This window comes from Dysidea avara, chromosome 9, assembly GCF_963678975.1.
Source record: "Dysidea avara chromosome 9, odDysAvar1.4, whole genome shotgun sequence".
NCBI classification, from domain to species: Eukaryota; Metazoa; Porifera; class Demospongiae; order Dictyoceratida; family Dysideidae; genus Dysidea; species Dysidea avara.
In genome coordinates, this window is record NC_089280.1 from 27,423,690 (window position 1) to 27,445,669 (window position 21,980).

The 21,980-nt window shown below is 38.3% G+C and overlaps 4 protein-coding genes across 5 annotated transcripts in view; 2 read left to right on the forward strand and 2 right to left on the reverse strand.

Annotated features, from left to right (window-relative positions):
• LOC136266801 (uncharacterized) lies at window positions 1–1,390 on the forward strand. Its single transcript, XM_066061819.1, has 3 exons — window positions 1–424; window positions 532–642; window positions 806–1,390. The coding sequence occupies exons 1-3, from the start codon at window positions 220–222 to the stop codon at window positions 1,192–1,194; spliced, it is 705 nt and encodes a 234-aa protein (XP_065917891.1). The 5' UTR covers window positions 1–219; the 3' UTR covers window positions 1,195–1,390.
• On the reverse strand, window positions 1,298–4,371 carry LOC136266800 (multivesicular body subunit 12B-like). The gene is made up of 7 exons (XM_066061818.1): window positions 4,206–4,371; window positions 3,884–3,997; window positions 3,742–3,832; window positions 3,553–3,691; window positions 1,966–2,185; window positions 1,866–1,916; window positions 1,298–1,446 (listed from the first exon to the last, which is right to left on the reverse strand). The coding sequence occupies exons 1-7, from the start codon at window positions 4,305–4,307 to the stop codon at window positions 1,399–1,401; spliced, it is 765 nt and encodes a 254-aa protein (XP_065917890.1). The 5' UTR covers window positions 4,308–4,371; the 3' UTR covers window positions 1,298–1,398.
• Window positions 4,309–21,108, reverse strand: LOC136266795 (uncharacterized). 2 transcript variants are annotated; one of them, XM_066061813.1, is made up of 9 exons: window positions 20,825–21,108; window positions 20,459–20,776; window positions 20,191–20,401; window positions 9,631–9,749; window positions 7,768–7,975; window positions 7,288–7,410; window positions 6,436–6,553; window positions 5,331–5,443; window positions 4,309–4,440 (listed from the first exon to the last, which is right to left on the reverse strand). In XM_066061813.1, the coding sequence occupies exons 1-9, from the start codon at window positions 20,983–20,985 to the stop codon at window positions 4,396–4,398; spliced, it is 1,416 nt and encodes a 471-aa protein (XP_065917885.1). In that variant the 5' UTR covers window positions 20,986–21,108; the 3' UTR covers window positions 4,309–4,395. The 2 variants fall into 2 exon arrangements, with proteins under 2 accessions (XP_065917885.1, XP_065917884.1); XM_066061812.1 differs by having other exon boundaries at window positions 20,459–20,779.
• LOC136266798 (mitochondrial import receptor subunit TOM40 homolog) overlaps window positions 21,062–21,980 on the forward strand; it is a 1,810-nt gene continuing 891 nt past the window's right edge. Inside the window, exons 1-3 of the mRNA XM_066061816.1 lie at window positions 21,062–21,289; window positions 21,342–21,505; window positions 21,683–21,781. Of these exons, the coding sequence (XP_065917888.1) occupies window positions 21,130–21,289; window positions 21,342–21,505; window positions 21,683–21,781 (423 nt within the window). The 5' untranslated portion in view covers window positions 21,062–21,129. The remainder of the gene's footprint in view (window positions 21,290–21,341; window positions 21,506–21,682; window positions 21,782–21,980) is intronic.

A 21,980-nucleotide genomic window follows, 5' to 3' on the forward strand; every position in this document is an offset into this window, starting at 1 on the left:
ACGCATTTGGGGGATCTGTGCAAACTGACGAGGAGGAGTGTACGAAGAGTTTAGTTGTGTAAGTTATTCACGATCCGGAATCCGCTGATAGCGTGTTCATAAGTGCTTCTTACGGCTTCCAGCAGTAGCTATTTCCTGGCTGCTATAGCTATAAAATCCAGCTGATCATTTTGGATTTTACGTTAGAGATTTACACCAGTTGGAGTAGCTGCAATTAACATGAAATCGAGTAGTGCAGTCTGTTTCGTGTGCGCCATTCTGGTAATAGAGGTTGCTGTAGCTAGCCCGCTAGCTGAACCGTGCAGAGGAGCAGACGGCAAGAAAGGGAGCTACGCTTGCAAAGAGATCACAACTGCTAGCGACGGCTGCAACGAAGGTCAATGCAGGAAGAACAGCAGCTTACAAGAGAAGCAGCTTAATTCAGGTGAGCATAGCTAATATAATAGCACGCAACACTTCATCTCGTGCATGCATAAACAAATGCTTGAGGTCAATTATGTAGTGATTATCATTATGTGTGTAACCTCACAGTGGTTAAGCGGCATCACGGTTCCTTTGATCATCTAGATGATAACCAGGTGTGTCCTGACTGCTCCTTGAAGAAGCTAACCATCAAAGAAGCATTTGCATCAGCACATTTTGGTATGACGTACATCGGAATGTCAGCTATTAACATTAAATAATAGAAAACGTTCATGGAATGTATTTGTTATTATTGCCAACATTCCTCAGGCGTTTGTGTTGGTATAATGACAGGAAATGACACACATGATAATTACAATATAATTGCTTCTCTTTTATGTAGTTGTTCGAGGTAGAGTACTGCGTACTCGATTGATGGGTGTCACTCACGTTCTAGTGGTACTGATGGTACAGCTGGTTATGAAGAGCACTGGTGTGATACTCACACCGGGGAGAATGGTGGTTGCTGTACCGCTACGATCAGGTTGGGAATGCGATTGTCCCGGTGTACGCAACTTTGAAGTAAAAGAAACCTATTTGATCACAGGGTTCCTAACTAAGAAATCATTCAATAAATCCTCAAAATATTTATTGGAAGTGAACCATAACAGCTTAGTTACTCAATGGAAAGAGAGCATCTTGGATAACATGGTGGCACACAAGTCAGACTATCCTAATCTTAAACTAGTACCCTCCTTGGAACTGTACAGAATGTTATTTGTTTATTGGTAGATTTTGACCAACGTTTATTTATTATGAACTATAACTGGACCTGTGGACTATGTATGTTGTATGTACGTGTACTTATTACTATGTTAAGGATACTTTGAACATGTACAAGTATAAATGATTCTAATTGTTACATTATAATTAATTGTACAGGTGTACGTACAGTAAATGTTGTAAAACAATGCAAATTTGATTTTAATTATGTAATTAAGTTCGTGCTACAATCTCCTCTTCAAGACTGAAGTCAAATTTAAACTACAGTGTAAGACGAAAATACACAAATGGTTTATAGTACACAGTTCATATCACAAAACAAATTTTTAGTTTCCATGTCACTGTTGTTATGTACCCTGCTGGTGGCTGGAATGCAGCCAGCCTAAGTTAGCAACTAGCTTTCATTCTGAGCTGTGTTGTATGTTGTGTGATCTATCTTATTTAGTTAATAAAAAAATAAATCCACCACCCACATTTGTGAGTACTGATGGATGGAAAAGTAACAATTAAGTGTAGGTGGCACAAATTAGATAAGACTTGATAGTACCCTCAATATACAGACAAAGGTTTAGTGTCAAAATTACATATTTTTACTTCTGATAGAGAACACAAAGTGGCCACACTTCTTCTGTCACTGTCTAAAGTTCCCACACTTAAAAGACACACACATACCACCTCACCTTGTCTTCTATTTCCTGTGTGCTCAACGTGGATATCCTTGGAACGGTAAACTATGAACAACATGGAATGTGCTACGGAGACAAACGTGACTTGACTTACTTGTTGCAGTAACTTCTGAGGATCATTCTTGTCATTCAATTTGAATTGTATACTATCAAGAGTGGTCACTTCAACTGGCTGGGTGGATTCCTGTCCTGCAGGTACACCAGGTGAGGCTTGTTCAGCAGGTTTATTCTTCTCTTCACTTGTCGTTGGTTGGGTGGACTTTACAGAAGACAGATTGCCAACCTTATAACAAAGGCTGAAATTGTTAATCTCCCTACATAGTGAATATCCTGCAGTAAATGTCACTGCTTGTGGCTACCTCGTTCATAAGACCACCTCATTATAGTGACCATGTCAAGTAGGTCCCAAACAATGTACAACTGTCTATGTAACAGGATACTTTGAATAAAAGGTAACAAATTTGTTTTTCTCCAAATAAGTGCTGCCTGAAAACAATTATTTAGTATTATTGTATTGCGTATAACATAACTACATTACTTTCGTCAATGTTTAATTTGTCAAAGCTAATGACTAATGAGGCGAGAATTCATTGTTTTCTTTCTCCAAATAAGTGCTGCCTGAAAAGTATTATTGTATCACGTATAACATAACTACATTACTTTCGTCAATGTTTAATTCGTCAAAGCTAATGACTAATGAGGCGAGAATTCATTGTTTTCTTTCTCCAAATAAGTGCTGCCTGAAAAATATTATTTAGTATTATTGTATCACGTATAACATAACTACATTACTTTTCGTCAATGTTTAATTCGTCAAAGCTAATGAAGTTAGAATTCATTGTTTTCTTTCATCTAAATCATCTGTCGTACAGTACACAACTTCATTATTTGATTCATTTCATTGTTAAACCCACAAATATCAAGTGGAGCTATTGGCCATCTTTTCAAACCAATGTCAACTTTGGTCAATTAAAATCTACTATAGTCAGACAATTTTTTCCAATGGGAGAAGCCACACAATTTTTTACAGATTTTTTTATGCTTATTCCTAGCAGTGAATTATCATATACATAGAATTAAACCCATTTCGTAATATTGAAGCCACATTCAATTTAGCAGCCATATCATCCCAGCTATACCTGAATTCTCCCACATACTATGCTTTGGAGACAATTATCACCCAATAAAAACCATAGTATGGTGATTACATGTGAACAAAAAGGGGGTATATAGTGGGCTACTAAACCAGAGTTTGAACTCCCTTGGATCAATTCCATGTGACAAAGAAGTTACTAGTATCCCACCTAATTAAAATATAGCAAGTATTGTAATGTTATTAAAACAGAAAATTGTTCAGACAATTGAAGCTACAAGGACACCATTAATAGACAGACAGGATCAGTATCTTGCTGTAATGGATAAGGCAAACTACACGAGAACGTATACAGAATAGGAAAAGAAGTCTTTAGAACTTAATACGATAAATCACTGTCGCATCCCACCTTGTAGTTTCTTGTACTGACAACATTTACACTTTAGTGTAATAACCTGCTGGGCACAGACACAAGAAGAATGGCAATTCCTTACATAGGAAAGAATGTACATGCACTGGTTGTGGAGTTAGCGGGTTTGTAAAAAAATTTTTGCATCGATACTTCTTCATATAATTAAGACAACTTACGGAAGTCTTTGGTAGCCCTCAGGCAAATTACGAAGTTTCTGGGAGCTCAAAATGATTAGATCTATTACAGCTTTATCAGCCTGCTCTCTCGGAGTGAACTTAATCAGTAAACTCTTTCCCCCACTGAATGCCTCCTTGTCTGGAGACAAGAACATGTCAAACAATATCACAAGGAGAATTTATACTTACGATCATCGTCAGTTATAGCAAGCTCATAATACCCAATCGTTGCTTTCTCACCAGTTGATTTTAGTTTCAAGTCCGTCACCACTGCATGTCCCTAATATAAAGTCGCCCTCTAATAAGACACACCACATTACAGATATTATACCTGCATAGGAGATGGATACTTCCTGGTGAATACAAGATATCGTTTCCCTTTGCTCAGTAACCCACTGGACTCCAAGAAGTTCACCTTCTGCTTGTCAAGATAGGTATTCTCCAGCTGAAACACAAAGTTATTCATCGGATACTACTCCGCTCACTATAGTATTGTCACCAGCATTTGGGGGCAATGTATTTAACTCGTAAGTATTTTATGGGTGCATGTTTCTCAATAGTCACTGATCAGTAGAAATATTGAAAACTGAGCATGTTAGATTTCGCTGAGTGACGATAAACCACGCCCCCATGAAACCCAAACCTTTACCTACCAATTCATAGTCGGTTGGTTTGCTTTCCTTCTTCGATAGAATCTTGACATCCGTGATCGGCTCTGGTCCTCCGTCCACCAGTACGTAGCCTGTATCGGACATGTTTTTTTAGGGCGGAAATTATAATTTGTACAGAAGAAAATATATTTCACGAAATAATGTAGTAAATATCAAATACACAACATATTTATTAATTCCATAAGTCTCGCCAGGCAGCCAACAGCACATCAAAAGCCTGCAACAAACAAGTATTGTTTAAGAGCAACACACATTATAACCTTATGACACACCCAAACAAGACATAACAGTTAGGAAACTAATGCCTTGGGTAAGAAGATTTGTAAGGGCCATGACATCCACATTGCATGGTTATAAATCTTATAGACTATTCGGTATAGTGGTGTCAATTTTTCTAATTGATTTTTATAAATTAGATTTGGAATAGCCTATCTTTCCATTTCCTTGAGATCACAAGTTGAATTATGATATGTGGCCCAAGGAGAACTGGTTATCATAACACAACACAAAATAATTACTTTTTACCATTACAAAATTTTTAATAAAACAAAAAGACTGACAAGACACCAAACTAGACTTTAGTTCTGCATGTACTACTATTCCCTGGGAATGTTTGCGGGCAGGAAAGTAGTCCATTATTCATTGACATGTTTTCAAGGACACTGAACATGCATATAGTACACAAGAAAGCTCTGGAATGATGGAACTATATGATAGTGTTGACAGCAAACAGATGTCAGGAAACAAGGGATGGTCTAAGAAACAGTTACACCATTATTAATTCATGCCGTGTTTCAGACCAATAGAAACAAGTGTTCAAAACACAGCTGGATGACGTATAACACTGTTAGATATACAATAAACACATCTGAAAATTTTTATTGCCTGGAAATTTTCACATTTGGACAACATCCAATACTACAACAATTTTCAAGTACAGCAAACATTTTACACTCTACAAGGACTGGATGAGCATTACATAAATAGATCTACAAATTATAGACACAGCAAAATCCTCCATATAAAGGGACAAAGATTTGGTGCAGAGACTATTAAGGAAGTATTTAGAATGACCTTGGTTTCCCTTCCCCCAACCCCAAAACACACCATTTCTTGAAAGTACTGTTGGTGAGTGTGACGTAGTATGATGCTTCCTCGTGTGGTCTCCACCCTCTCATGAATTTCCATCATTTGTTGTATGGTCACCCTCAACATCATCTCTATGACAACACAACCTTGTTAATAAGTGTACACATGAGGCACTGATCACATTAGAGGGGGTATGATGTGATTGTGGAACCAGTGCTACCCACAATGGTCAGCCTGGTTACTACAGCCACAGTATTTCGTATCAAAATGATATTTACTGGATATAGACAAATCATTTATTAGCTCAGAAGGCTACACCCTTTTCCCCACAGCTTGGCTGCTTGGCTTGTCACACAACTACAAACAACATACATGGAAAGTTTACGATTGACAGGTTACTATTTTAGCAGTGGAGTTTTTTTATTTTTATATTTTTTATTTTTTTATGAAGGCTGCACCCACTTGGCTATTATGAATAACTTGTAATGTAAATTTCAATATAGGCTAATCGGCAAACTAAATCTCTTATCAGTGCATCACTACTCCATTACCATTGAGAGATTCATAGTACAATAAAATGGTGGGCAAGCAATTATGTGTTAAGGGTATGTGTGTGAATGTTCGCAGTTTAATTTTATCTTAGTGACAAAGTGGCAGCAGTACTGTTGTTAAGGATGACTTTGTGTGTACATGTGCATGCGCGTGTGTATCAAGTGTCACTGCTGTTAGGTGCAGTAACATATTCAATATCTATGGAAACACAGCTGGTTACAATGTACATGCATTTCATTCCAAAAGAACTTTCCATGCCACCAGACAAACTACAGATGACGCTTGTAATCTGTAAATGGAAAACTCCTGCTGTGTATTGGTCTGGGTATGTGAGATTGTATTACTGCTTACATTCTGCTACTAATAAATTCCTAGCGGGCTATACACGTACATCTGTCTCAAGCCAAATAAACCAGTAATGCTCAGTGCAGTAGCAGCTTTGTTTTGAAGGAATTGATGTTAACAAAGTGAGTTGCTCGTGGGTGTAGCTAATGCGGTTTCATGTTCACAAACACGTGATAACCAAACTCCTCCAAACCTCTACAACAAAATGTTGAGGGGGGGTCCTTACCACTCATAATGTTATCACTGCTGTGTTGTATGTCCAGTAGTGATCCCTGACTAGCAATATGACGTAACAGAAGGTCTAGTGTTAGTTGATCAATGACTGGGGTGATGAACGCTGAGCCCTAGGAGGATAACAGTCAGTTGTACACACACATGACACACACACACACACACACACACACACACACACACACACACACACACACACACACACACACATACACACACACACACAACACACACACACACAACACACATGTAAAGCCTTCTATTAAGCCTTTATTTGCACTTCTACACAGCAATGCCATTGACAAGACATCTCAGGATCTAAGCCATACAGACACCTCCTCCTGCAGGTAGGTTCTAATAGTTCTTGAATGCATGTCATCAAATAGCAGAAGTCATATGCAGTACGTACTACGTACTTACAGTTTGAAGCTCAAAAAAAGCAGTCAAAATCTTGTGGACGTGACTTCATTTGTTTTTTTTTTGTTGGTGTTGCACAATAACTAGTAATACCCCCACCGGAGGGCTCTTACAGTAAGTGCCACCTACTATTAAAACAAGTCCTGTACAGTTGGCATATACTGCTCTGATTAACACTAATTATATAAATGCCCTATTAAAAAAATTATAAACAATAAATTAATAAAGACTGGAGCAGTGGTAAGCTGTGTCCTGTCATTCCTCCAGTGAGAATTTTTTTTTTTTTTTTTTGTTGCTTACACTTCTCCAGTTGACAACACAACACAACACACACACACACACACACACACACACACACACACACACACACACACACACACACACACACACACACACACACACACAAACACAAACACATTACACTACACACCTGAGACCAGCTACCATCTGCCCATTCAGCCAGTAAACACTCTCTTATCACAATCAACACTTCACCATCAATACACTCATTATACACCACCTCACAATGGTGCTCTGCAACAACCTCCAACACCTGAAACATAATAACAGCAGTTACCAGTAGTACAGCAGAGAGCAGAATATGTATGTGTGTGTTGTGTGTGTGTGGTGTGTGTATGTATGTGTGTGTGTGGTGTGTGTAGTGTGTGTGTGTGCGTGTGCGTGTGTGCGTGTGTGTGTATGTGTGTGCAGTGCATGCACGTATGTTGTATATGTTGTATGTGTGTACATGCATGCATGTAATTTGATCAGCCATTAAAGTCCAGTACATGCTGGTATTATATTTAAGTCACAGACCATAACATTTAATATATGTACTCAATAGAATGACCTCGATACACCACCACTACCACACAGTATCACAGTACACAATATAATTCACAAATATTACCAGAGTGGTGAGATATTCTTCATCAATGGTGTCGACTAGCAGTTGGTCAGTCAGCAACGTTGCTCTTGACTCGTTGAGGTGTCCTTGTAGTGTGTCAGTAATGAACATCTCAACCTCCTCCTTCACTAATCCCTCAATCACTTCATCAACAAGTCTCTTCACTACATGTACCAGTGGCTCCCGGTGGATGCCATGTTCCTGCAGGTAACTATAGTGGGAAGTTTGGTAGAGAGAATAACGTTGGAACAAAAATCAGTTCATAAAAGACTTAACAGTTCACTAAACTACTTTTCTTTCCCAGTATTTGTGATATGCTGTACACATGTGGTATTATCTGCATTACAATTGCCATTCATGGATACATCTACATAACTCAACTTCTATTTCCTGATGCATTTCTTGACTTAATAACTACATATTCATAAAGACTGGACTACTAGGTCATACATAAAACTACAATGAACCCTCCCTATGAGGACAGTAGGGATGGGCATTTATTCAATTATCGTGATAATCGTGATTATTTTATTCGCAATAACCGACATCGTATACTTTTCACTGACTAGTGATAATCGATATCAGCAATTATCGTGTAAAAATCGTGGTAATCAGAGAAATATTTGTAAATTTTCAATGTAATTTAACCATTCAATTAATAATTCATGATGTGTTTAGTGTTTGTCATCACAAGAATTGAGTTGACAATAATCGTGATAATCGTGATATTTGTTCATGACAATAATTGTATAGCAAAATATCAATATCGCCCATCACTAGAGGACAAGCCCATTTTTACTCAGATACTTGTCAAGGATTTTGATATTAGGATAGTAAAATTGGTACTCAAGTACTCGTTAAGATTATGTATGTGGCAAATTGTTTTCAGCTCACATGACACATCATTTTTCGTCAAGAAGTGACACTACGAAAGCTGAGCTGTGGAGTTCAATTGGTGGAATTTGATGCACTTTGCTTGTCAGGAACATTAACATCAGCACTGTAATACAGTGTGTGTATCATCGTTGTTACTTGAAAAGGTTGCAAACTGCTAATAATATGGTGCAAAACTTGTCAAATGAGTATGGCTACAAGTAACTAGTATTTGTGAGTACTTCACCATTAACAATATTTAATATTGAGTACTAAAAATCCATGATAGTTTTTAACTGTCCTAAAATCTTCTCAGACCTGTTGGCTTTGTTCATGTTATGGAAGGTTACACTACTGAATTACTTAACTCAGAAGTTTATTATCAGAGGTACCCATCCTCTAGAAATTATAGCTTGTACTACAGAACACTGTTGAGGATATAAATACGTATCAGTAATATAATTTGGGCTATCCCACAATTCAGCTGTTCCTTTGTGTATTTATAGCACTACTCTGTTTACTGAAATAAATAAAGCCTTTAAGGTCTATAACTGGATCAACACAGCAGAAAATAAAAGCATAATATCTTTCACAATACCACCAACAAACACACTGTATGGTTGACAGGACAAGTATGTGACCACACAAAACACGGTCAGCAGGTTCACAATGGCTTAACAGACAATGTACAAGTGGTCTAGAGACCGTGATGGAATGAGGAACATCAGTAGAATCATCAGGCAAATGTCATGTTATGTATTATCATATGACTTTTTGCTAACTTGCCGGATGGAGAACTGACATTTTCAGGTATAAGCAGGTTTCAGGATATGAATGATTTTCCCAAAATTTCACTACAGCAGTGTAACACAGTACTGCTTTTTATTTAAAATCACACAATAATTTTAATGGTGGCAGCTAAAAAACTCAAGCATTATTGCTTTTGCTAGGGAAAACCCTGAAGATTACTAGATGTTGCTCATAGCTGCTTACCCTAACACAAGTTCATGGTTGGCTTCCTTCACAAACACTGGTACTAGATCACGTACAACTTCATCGATCAATCGGCTACACACTATCTGGTGTGCCCGATGCTCCGGGTCATTTTCAAACTGTAACAACACCAAAAAATTAATAAGAAAATGAGGGGCTGGATTAGGAGGGCAATTAAATACTCTTAAAAATTGAAAGTATATTTTATAACAAAAGCAATGATGCGTACATGTACAGCAAAGGCTTGGGGGTAAAAGGAGTTAGTGAATAAACTTCAAAATGTACTCACATACAAAATGTGCTTCTGGTATTTTATCACCCTACAGATACACAATATACAACACGACCACAACACTGGATAAAAGACGGAATACTTGCACATTAAATAGCTATACAGATGTAGTAGCTATATAGCATCTCATGCAGGCTGCACAGGACCAGGTGTTCTACAGACCTTCAGCACTTGTGCTATAAAACCTTAAATGAACTAATGCCCATTTAGATCCACATGGGATACTTTGAGATCATAAGTCACTCTCTAGAGTTTCTATGGATACAAGTACATGAAATTAACATCCTGGCCACCTGACAGACAAGCATTCGAGCGTAAAGTGAATGGCTGCAGGTTCAAGGCTACAGGTTCAAGGCTGCAGGTTCAAGACTGCCATGGAATAACAGACACAATAGTGGTAAGCTACCACAACATGAGCCAAAGCAGAGTGCTGATATCTCAACTATGAGTGACATATTTTTCTTATAACGCTTTTTTCTGGCTAGCCTTATTCAAAAAGGGAATATATAAACAGTGGAATGGAATACTGAAATGGTGGAATGGAATTTTTAAAAGTTCAATATCAGATTTTACATCCAAATAAGTATGTACAACTTAGAGCTGAGCGATTGTGACATTTTGCTACTTCCACGATTGTGAGATGCAACATATCACGATTGTGATAACTATCACGATGTTATAACTGCACAACTTTGTATGAATTATTTAATATACATTGAAATTGTGTACAACTGTTCAACACAATTAAGGCCATGACAGTTACAGTTTAATACAAAACAGCATAATGAACAATAGTACCCTTAAAATTCTAACAGCTAAGCTTTAAACTACACAGTAAGATTTATTCACAAAATGAACTATATCAAGCTTGTTTCCCAGATGGTGTTCTTCCACAACAGTATGTGCCACCATTTTGAATTTTACAATTTACTAATACACATTTGCATGTGATGTCACAACATCACGATTAGTACTAGTAATAGCATGGGTAGCAGTGAAATTTGGGATAAATACCACGAGTATTAATTGTATTGGAAATTTACCATTTCCAATACAACAAGAGTGGTATTTATCCCAAATTTCACTGCTACCCATGCTATTCCCAGTTAATACCACACTCGCTGCATATACACATGCACGCAATTTGTCACTATGTACTAAACACATGTCAACACTAATCAGCGCTACATTGTTAACATAAATTCTAGCCAATGAAATTGCAATTACAACTTTTTCACTGCTAGCAGTGAAATACGGGACAAATTTCACTGCTACTATTGAGACTTTTGTATGGGCAGTGAAACAGGTATGGTATTAATATATATATATATATATATATATATATATATAATATATCAACATCACGATGTTCAGAGACAATCACGATTAATCCCACAATCGATATAATCTCCCAGCCCTAGTACAACTCCTTTCCTTAAGTAAGCAAATAAATAGGATTCCCCTTGAAGTCAGCTCTTTTAGTATACTTATCCTCACCATAGACAAAATTTACCAATGTAATGTACTGTAAAGTCAGTTATGAACATACACAATAGCATTTTATTAGGAATACCAAGAAGACTCCTGACTTAACCTTTGTTCCCAAATGATTAAAAGTTAGCTAGCTAGCTGATTACATGTAAAGTAGATGCACTGTATAATGAAGTATTTATCAACTTTACCAGTTAGGCACTGTAGGGTGAACACAGAGGGCAGAGCCTGTACGAGGTGTTCACTACTAACCTAGGAGCCTAAGCAAAAATCTTTGGAAAAAGTGAACGGGACTATCTTGTAAACATTTTACAATGAGCCTTTTCCACAATTATGTCAGAAAGCAAAATTTAAGTCAAAGTTCATTGTGGTTGTGTCACGTTGCACACTGAACTGAACCTTCATTAAGACAGCTAGTTTCAGACTAGTAATAAAGTAGAGATGTACCGATTCAACTTTTCTGAGCTTTACTGATACCAATCTGATCTAGGAAATTTATTACCAATCCTACCGATATTGTACCGATCTGACATCAGTATCTGATATGACTGATCTTGTACAGGTAGTTCTTATAGCATTTTATAATCTCAGACTAAGCTAATTGGTCCATTGTTAGCTGAATGATGATCACAACATTGTTACTGGAGTCAATACCAATGGTGGTGTGGCCTCAATTACATCACCCAGACAATCAGCAGTGACAGCACCCACAAATATTTTAGTGCATGCCTTGCCTGGAATGGTTTGTAGGCTGTTGCAGTAGAGATTCTAATAGTTTACTCTATTTGATATGGTGTAGCACCATTCATTGGTGGGGGGGAGGACATGCACAAGTGCGCTCAATAGTTCGTGACGCAGTTGATGCAGCCCATTGAATTGCTCAATGGAATAACAAAAACCTTTTCTAGGGAAGTAAACGTTTTGTTTCTTTTATTCATGTATATTTTGATGCTAAATATCGCAGTTGATGATTGATCCCCGCTAATCCCATTGTCTCCACATGGATATTGAAAGGTTCGCGATAATTACAGTGAATAAGGTATGGACATAGATAATATACCCCCTGGAATGGAAACTGCGCCGCGCCCATAGACTTTGTACAAGAACCAGTGTCCTTAGGCTGGTTTCATGCCTCAAAAAATTCAATCCTATTACAGCAGAACAGTGGCATTAACACCTTTACTTTGTTTACGAGAATGACTTGTGGTGTTGTTATGATAATTGTTTTAGTTAGTTTGACCACTTTGCGTCACTTTTGGTTGGAAGGCTTACAATGGCGGATTAGATGCTTTGTTGGAAGCACATTCTTGGCTAAACTAAGTACTGTAGGTAGAAAAAGAAAGTATCACAAGGTTAACTATGCTATAAAGAATTGCCTCGGCTAAATAATATGCCTTCCTATAACTTCTTTGGCAGGTTTTTGGGATGGTATGTTTTGGCAAAATGGGAAGCACATTCTCTCTGTGGTTCTAAACAGTATCACTACACAATTTACACTACGAAGTCATCAAATAATGCTCCATAGTATGGTCTGAGTGCAAAGGGCGTAGCATGCAGGGTTTCAGTGTTTTCCTTGAATGTGTCCAAACCATCTGATCTCGCATTCAGTTTTGCTTCTACCATTCACACAATAAAGGGCCAATTTGCAATTGCCTCGAAACTTGCTGTTGGCTTCCACTTCTTGAGAAAGAACCCTTTACCAGTGGTGAGTCTTGTTTTGCCCAGAGAAACTTGTCTTGTTATTGAAGGGGGCGCGAAACTAGCCTGTAACCAGTAGCGATTACTAGTTTCCAATCCAGGGGGGATATATTATCTATGGTATGGAGTAGCCAAAGGAGTAACGTACGCGGCGTAGTAGATTAGTTGCCATTGAAGAACAGCATCAGGGAACTTGTCACAAGGAAACCCGCACTCCTGGGAAGTTAATTTCTACAGTTAGTATTTAAGAAGCAACCGGTAACTTGAACAGACTACATGTAGTGGATATCCCTAAATCAAGGATGATATGCGGTGATGGAAATTAATCCAGACTAAATGCAGGAGCAAAAGGGAGAGTACTTTTTCATATGAAGCTAGTTAAAATGTTAGTTGGTCTGATGATGAATCATATTCCTTGGTTCTATTTATGATGTCATTTACTGATGGTAAAACATGGGTAGCACACAAGGACCAGAAATTTTGGAACGATGCAGGAGTATTTATTCAGCAGCGGTTACATACTTCATATCGTCATACAGGTAATACTTCATTGTATTTTACTTGATATTTATGTGCCTTTTGTTGCCACAGGTGTGTCATGTAGACCAAGACTTCTTGTGTTAGGAAAAAGGTTCGTTTCCCCTGCAGTTGCAGAAAAGTATTATCTATCCATGTTTGCTGTTTCCACTGCTGCCACGTCTTCTGTTGCATTGCCATCATCTACTACCTTCCCAACTGTGCCTTTACCATTATTTTCAACATTGTCAACTACCACATTGCCAGCCGTGTCTTTGCCATTACTATCAACATCGACAACTACCACATTGCCAACTGTGCCTATCAACATCGACAACTACCACATTACAAACTGTGTCTTTGCCATTATTATCAACATCGACAACTACCACATTACAAACTGTGTCTTTGCCATTATTATCAACATCGACAACTACCACATTGCCAACTGTGTCTATCAACATCGACAACTACCACATTACAAACTGTGTCTTTGCCATTATTATCAACATCAACAACTACCACATTACAAACTGTGTTTTTGCCATTATTATCAACATCGACAACTACCACATTACAAACTGTGTCTTTGCCATTATTATCAACATCGACAACTACCACATTGCCAACTGTGTCTTTGCCATTATTATCAACATCGACAACTACCACATTGCCAGCTGTATTCTCATTGTCTACACAAGTCATCTTCTATGTCAGTGTCATTTGTCCAGCAAGTACTATTCCATCGCTCTCACATTGTGCCTGAATCTTCCCATGCTTGTTTCAGTTCATCAGCTTTTCATAGTGTTGGTCGAGAAGATCAGTTGTCATTAGAACACACACAGAAAGCTGTTTGGGATCTATTAGTCACGCTACCTCCTGATAAACAGTACATGTTGTTGTCTGGGGTATTTGATGTGTTCTTGAAGAAGAGCACGGGCTTACCACATGTTCCTGATGGCTTTATTCAACTAGCTATCGGTGGTATGAACTACATACCTTAAGAAGTGTGGGAGGTCTAATGTCATTTTTCACTAGTCAAGTCACTAGGAACAATGAGACCAAAATCAATCAGACATTGTGTGAACTTTTTCTGTGCTATCTCTATAAATCAGGTTTGTCCACATATATAAGGCCAATTATACTTATCTATTTTTACTGCCTGTAGATCTCCTGCCCTCCTGAATATCGTTCATGGCTGCAAACCATGTACGTTCTATTTGGGACAAAATAGTGTAAAATATTTGCTGGTCCATTGTGGAGTCATGTTTCAGTAGAACAAGCAACTACAGGAGTTATTCATTCAAACTCTACTAATCCCATTAAGGTGAAATACTCTAGTTGTGTCTATTGCATATCACCTATACGGCTTAACATTTTTTTACATGTTGACTATTTATGCTTAAGCCCGTGTTTCCTATCAGCATGTATTTTTAACATCACAGTTTGTACATGCTGTGCTTTAATAGGCCTTGGTGAATGTACCAGCATTACCAAACCGTACTCTTAGATGAGATATAGCAAACAGTGACTTCACTGCTGGCCCGGAGATACAGGTTTGTTTATTTCTTTTGTTCTTAAATGATATATTAACCACTGAAGGTATCAGTGCTGAAGAAGTTATCAGCAGTGAATCCTAATGCTATAAAAGATGTAGCCGACATTAATTGTAAAGGGATCGGTTTCAGGGTAGTGGTCAGGTGATGTTGACCTGACTAATGGAAAATTCAATGAACTGTACAAGAACTATCAAGATTGAATAGCATGGGTGAAGCGTGGATAATGCTACTCCAAGACAGATTTAACAAAGGCTTTAGATGATAACTCAGCTGACTTAGCATTTGTAACTTCTGGTGTGTTGCTATAGTGTATATACACATGATGTGTGGTATAACAGTGTGTGCTGTACATTGTGTATTGTACCATGTACCAACAAAGTATAATTTGTGATTCAATTTTACATTATAGAATTACAAGCAGCAAACAAACCTTATGAGGACAGTTTAGCAGCTGGCAATACACCTGAACAATTGATGTTCAGAATCTCATGGGATATTGAGGAACTAAAAAATACTAGTTCAGAGTGCAGGAAAATACATCATGAACTTACCTACTGTTTGAGTGCTTGTACCGATGAGTTATTTCAAGAACAAAACATCCCCAGAAAACCAACCAACATTAGGTCAGCACTGTGTGACTTGATAAAATGAATGGCACACTTTCAAAGAACGCCAGCAACACATGTGTTCATTTTAATGGTCAGTTTGATGTTCGTGACAGAAAGCCATATGCTTTGCATATTCAATGTCTTCCTTATGCTGGTCTCAAAGAAAAAGATGTTCGCAGGTTGGTATCCAATTTGTGCAAAGAAATGGTTTCATTGGGAATGAAAGTTTCTGGTGAGTGATCAACATGTGGAGTTAACCTGTCATTATTGGCACACTTTTATAGGCTTTGCTAGTGACGGAGAATTCAAATATTTATGTGCCAAAGGGTACACTCATCCACTCTCAGTTTTGCAGATCTGGTATATGATCTGTAATAAGTATAGCAAGATGTCTGTGCACAGAATGTTGGAGATGATAACACCCAAACGTGAGTTTCACTGCTCATGACACATTGTGTCTAAAGTTGCTGCTACAAACAGAACAACTACTGTACCAGATGGCACAATAACAACGGAGGGCAATAGATATATTGTTCCACAGCAAGTCCTTCATGATATCAGGAATTGAATGAGGCAGGGCATCAACATGAGAGATATTGTGGATCGCTTGCGTCCCAGGACTGTTATGAATATCATAGATGGATTACAGGTACAATATACAGTAGTATTTTGTAAACAACACACATACAATAATTATGTTTTTTGGTATGAAAATGCATAGGTAACACAGGTAAACAGTATATGTCTAATACTCATGATTTATATGGATCAAATTTAGGCAAACAGGAGGGCTTTGGAGATAAGTTAAGATCAGTCATGGCACAGTTTCATTATGCACATGAAATCAGGAAGTTTGAAAGCCATGGGATACCATTTAACGTGCACATGTATGTACTGGAGCATCATCCAGACACAAATGAAATATTCTTTGAAAGAGAAGATGAGGAGCACTTAGTAAAAGTATGTATTTTAGAAATGTGTGTTCTGAGTTAATGGCATATTCTCAAATTATAGTGTATTGCAAGCCATACTAGAGCTGGTGGACCAGAAAATCTGAAACTTGAGCAATTTACAGAGACACTTTGTGATTCTAGTTCTGGTCTGACATATCCAGCCTTAATTGGCTCATGGAAACAGTCAGTTGTAGATGCTGAACGTCTGTAGGGAGTGCCAGCTGATCAGTGATGACACTCTGTTTGAAGTCTGGGATGTGGCAGCACCCATACCTTGATTATTGTGACGTCTTTGATTATCATAAACACAGGATATGTTCGACACAAGGAGACATCGTTTTTAATAAACAGATCGAAGACTTCCTCTAAATCGCCAAACTTCGTGAATCCCTTCACTCGAATGTGTTGTAACTCTACTGCGAGGAAATCGAAGTCATGAATCACATAAAGAAACTTCGCTCCGGTCGACAACACATGGACTATCTCTTTGTCTTCCGTCAACATAATGCTGACCTTCGTATAGCGACAAGATATTGAGGTAGCATAAACACTGTCATAGAGCGGGTCTGACGGTGCATTAGGATCAGGCTCCAGGCTGGACTCCACGTGGCTCGCCAGGGCCATGCTTTCAAAACACGTGCGCACAGAACACAAAGTTATTTGTTTAAGGGTGTGCATTATGATTGCGTCATGGCCTGCACCCCCCCATTCATTGCTTTTGCCAAGGACCTCTGGTAAGTTCAAGGGTAAGTTTCAGTATATAAAACAGCTAACTCACGTGTATTTATATGGTTTCTTGTAGTTGCACCAGGCTATGAATGGTACTATACTTTAGCTTATTTCATAAATGGAACAGAGAAATGATAGAAGTCTAGTATGCTTGAAGAAATGGTGATAAGAAAGATAGGCATCATGAATTGGTGGCTTCAACCAAAAATCAATTCTACCGATTTTGCTCAAATTGTCAAGATCAGCACCAATCTGATACTAGATCGGTAGATCAGTACATCTCTATAATAAAGTATTGAGTTATAAGTCATACAAGTATTGTGGTGAGGATAAGTATACTAAAAGAGCTGACTTCAAGGGGAATCCTATTTATTTGCTTACTTAAGGAAAGGAGTTGTACTTATTCAGATTTAAAAAAATGATATTGAACTTTAAAAAATTCCATTCCACCATTCCAGTATTCCATTCACTGTTTATACACTACCTATTCAAAATATTTGTTTTGTTGACTATTCCGACTATCAGCCAACATATTTTAGCATACAATATAATTCACACATAACATTATTTTTGGCAAAAGATGATTGAACAGAAAACATGAAACAAAAAGAGCAACGGTCAGTACAGTGGAGGGTTGATAACCTGAACTAATATGGGGAAGAGTGTCCATTTGGAATTGAAAAGTACACAAAATCTATCAGAGCATTATTTAGTTACTCTAATACAGCATACATCTACTCTAATTGAGCAGCCATTTTGGTGTTGGATAATCAACACAGCAGATTAGTATGTTAGCATCATTGTGATTATTTCTTGGCTGCCACACACTTTCTAAATCATAACTCTTCCACATGTTTTGGTATAGATATCACTTCTTTTTGTATTCAATCCCCAAAACCAACCTTTACGGTTGGCTTTGGAGATTGCCTTTTGTATAGACAGTACAAGAGAGAAGAAAGATTGTTATTATATTTATTTACACTTCTATCTCATTCACTGAATGTTCTATTAGAATTGACTGTTCTATTAGGAATCTGCTGTACTGGAACAAGCAAGTTTTCATGTTATAAACATGTTTGTGTGCCTGAACTGTCCATACTAAATGTATGGGATATTTTTAAAGCCACATAACTCACTTGCTCTTGTTTGTATCAAAGCACTTTGTTGATTAACAGTTCTGGAGTTTAAAGGGCTTACAGTTCCGGCGTTTAAAGGGATTCACAGCTCTACTAAATGTTTGGGCAGCTGGCCCATGTAACAAGAGTTATTAACAAGAAAGGAGGGCTCAGGTGAACGCCAGACTATACATAGCAGCTATTTTCAAAGCAGACAATTTTGCAGAGGGACAAAATATTGTTCAAGTTTTGAAGAATGGATATTTCAAAGTCCAGGGGAATTTCAAATAAACAGATTTTAAGTCAGAAATTACAAGGATGCATGCATGCTTGCCCAAAACTGACTTACTGATGAAATAATCTCAACCTTTATGTACTGGACAAAAACTGGGTAGTCTCAAGTGGCTCATCATTGGCCAGCTAGATAGTAGCTATCTCCATTGGAATAGCAGTAAACAGCCTCAATTACAACAGTGGCTATTTTGAATCAGCTGTAGACTGGCCATTGACTTGAAATTTCTGGGAGATTCTCCACTGTGCCTGTACATATGAGAAGGCTAAAACCTGTTAATACAGGGATTTAGACCTAAAACTCTGTGGAATGCAGCAAAAATCCTGGAGGTGGAAGTGGGGAGGATATTTGTATAACTGAAAACCAAACAGCCACTCATATGGATTCAAAGCTTGCGTTCAGTTACTCTAATAGAGCACACATCTACTGTAATTGACTTCTGTTATTTGCAAGCCCCAAAACCTCGTTATACATGAAGCTTGCTTATATTTCTAGTATAACAAAGTGATTTGAGGAATACTTTATTATTTGTACATTTACATTAACTTCCTTTCTACCACTCTCATTCACTGAGCATTCTATTAGAATGTGACTGTTCTATTAGAGTACCTAGATTGCACATTTTTTACAAGTTTAGGCTATTGGCTTATATATTATAACTTTACTGCTGATATTCCCAATCCATTTTGCAACGACAAAAGTTTTCTATGGTGGAGAATTTCTACTGACCAATTTTCAGCTCGTGCTCATAGTTTGTCCTGTAGGTGTGACAATACATGAGTCTATTATCTCACGATTGTAACACGTTGGGTTTTGCAGTTATTATCCCAATCAATCACAAATTTTTAAGCTATAATGGTTTACCCGTAATTCACATATGACTTATTCCCATATATGCATATGACAACAAACAGCATTTTTTATTGATTCAGACCCCAAAACTGGCACTGAAATATGCCATTAGATGGCTCCTCAAATTTTAAGGAAATCAAATAAGGCATAACATTTTATGACAGTTTTTGTAATTGTGCAGATCTAAAGTTAAAGACTCGCATCTTGTAAAAGTCTGGGGGCAATTTCAACTACTGAAGGAGGAAAAGGGAACAAAGAACTACATTCACATGAAAACTGCAATTGTTCATCCACTCTGGTGTGGTGCACTGGCTTCTTGGACTTCACAGTACATTACCATGGGCCTTTTTTGATATAGAGCTCAGTACATTCAACACTTAGATCCTTCCATGGATACATAAAGCATGTATACTTCATACAACACACACACACTACTAGTACATGTACCCACTTACCCATCCTCCATGTCTCATCCTTTCCTGCAGTAGTTCTATCAATATATCAGGTACCAGGTCACTACGCAACACATCATCAATGATACGGTCCACAAGAGTGGCTGCCAACCATCTGTTGGACAGGAACTGTTGGAACTCTAGGTTCCTTCTGGTGAGGTAGCCACGGAAACATCTTTGTATTACCACAGCTGCCCTATTCTCTGACATTGGCCTGAAGCAACAAGTAATATTGAATAACATCCGTTACATACGTATGCATCTTGAATACCTGTAATTGAACTTCTTATACCATGGCTCTCGCTTCTTGGCTTTCTTTGCATGAGCATTTTGATCATGTCCGACCCACATAGCATTGTGGCGTGCTTCAAATGGAGTGTGGTAGGGCACTTGTGATGGTTGTTGCCATGGAAACATCACAGGTAATACTGCAATGTGTCCTGGCATGGATGCAAAGTTTGTACCAGTTGCCATGGACACTGGCTGAAAATTCTGCTGTTGCTGTTGGACAGGTGGTGACATTGATGGCTGATCGGTGACCTCTTCATGCATGATGTCACTGTCACTATTAGGTTCCACATCATCAGAGCTACTATTGTAGTGTGTTATTCAGTTAATTCACATCATACCCCGTTACCTGTTGGAGATGTTGGGTAACACGGGATACCGTCTTTGTCTCAGGTCCACTCGAGATGGAGTGAGCACCAATCGAGCTGTGGGTGATTTAGGGCTTCTCTTGTTTCTTTGTGCTCTTATAATTCCATCCAGCAACGCATCCGGGTCAGGAAGAGCACTCATACCAGCTTGTCAGCCCATTGTTAGCTTTACGGAGCCAATAATAGGGTCTTTTCTATGTAATCGTCACAACATTTTACGAGCATTAATTAGAGTAATAAGACGGTGCGCATTAATTAGCAGTAGCAAGACGCGTGGTAATCAGACATGGGGCAGATGCAAGCAGCTGGGCTGTATTCACCCCCTCCTCCACCGCAGACAGCTCCGCCAGCACCTTCTAGTCCCGCTAAGGATGACGAACCGCCTGCGAAGGAGGATAAAATTGAGAACCCTGGAGACATGGAGACGCTCACTAAGCGTGCAAAAGGTACCCATTTAGCAACTGGTAGTGGCTTATAAATGGGGTAATGTGGATTTAGATATGCTACCACAACCATTTGATGGTTGCAAGCTAGTGTTGAACAAGGGATTGAGCCAGTTCTTCCAAACCTCTCATACAATTCAGTTGGGTAGCAATATCCAGCCAGCACAATACCAATTTGGTGCCACCTATGTTGGTAGTTCACAAATCAGTGACAGAGAGGTAAGCCAGTATGACGTGAGGAATCTTGTCGCTAGCTCTGTATACTGCAATTTGAAACACGAAGCTTTTGAAAAATCATTATTTATAGCAAGTACACTTTCAAATTGAAAAAGGGTGGTGACATCCCCTTCCCCTTGCATTATCTGCTCAAATTGTTCTATTTGTGTATCTTTCCAGTATCGTCCAGTGATGATGGGTGACATGTCATCTAATGGCAGTCTGGTAGGCATGTTGATACATCAGTATGGCAACTGGAGACTGAAGTGTAATGTGCAGGTGAGCTCTGGCCTCCCCTATTGGGTCTTTGTGTACATGTTGAGAGGCTGGTCATGCCATAACCCTGCACAATGCTGTTACACAACTGAACTTAATATGTGGTATTGCTGTGAAAATCAGTCACTATCCAGTCAAATTAATTCCCGGGTGAGAACTTGATGCAGTGTAATCCACCTGATTCTCCTGTCTATTGAGGCTA

Excerpts from the sequence above, each read along its gene's own strand:
- LOC136266801 (XM_066061819.1), top strand. The coding sequence starts at position 220 with ATGAAATCGAGTAGTGCAGTCTGTTTCGTGTGCGCCATTCTGGTAATA. Across the intron at positions 425-531 it reads AGAGAAGCAGCTTAATTCAG|TGGTTAAGCGGCATCACGGT; the intron begins GTGAGCATAGCT and ends GTAACCTCACAG. Across the intron at positions 643-805 it reads ATTTGCATCAGCACATTTTG|TTGTTCGAGGTAGAGTACTG; the intron begins GTATGACGTACA and ends TCTTTTATGTAG.
- LOC136266795 (XM_066061812.1), bottom strand. The coding sequence starts at position 20,985 with ATGAGTGCTCTTCCTGACCCGGATGCGTTGCTGGATGGAATTATAAGA. Across the intron at positions 20,780-20,824 it reads TTACCCAACATCTCCAACAG|TAGCTCTGATGATGTGGAAC; the intron begins GTAACGGGGTAT and ends ACACTACAATAG. Across the intron at positions 7,411-7,767 it reads AAGAATATCTCACCACTCTG|GTGTTGGAGGTTGTTGCAGA; the intron begins GTAATATTTGTG and ends ATTATGTTTCAG.
- LOC136266800 (XM_066061818.1), bottom strand. The coding sequence starts at position 4,307 with ATGTCCGATACAGGCTACGTACTGGTGGACGGAGGACCAGAGCCGATC. Across the intron at positions 3,998-4,205 it reads AACCAACCGACTATGAATTG|CTGGAGAATACCTATCTTGA; the intron begins GTAGGTAAAGGT and ends TTTGTGTTTCAG. Across the intron at positions 2,186-3,552 it reads GAGGGCTACCAAAGACTTCC|GGAGATTAACAATTTCAGCC; the intron begins GTAAGTTGTCTT and ends TTCACTATGTAG.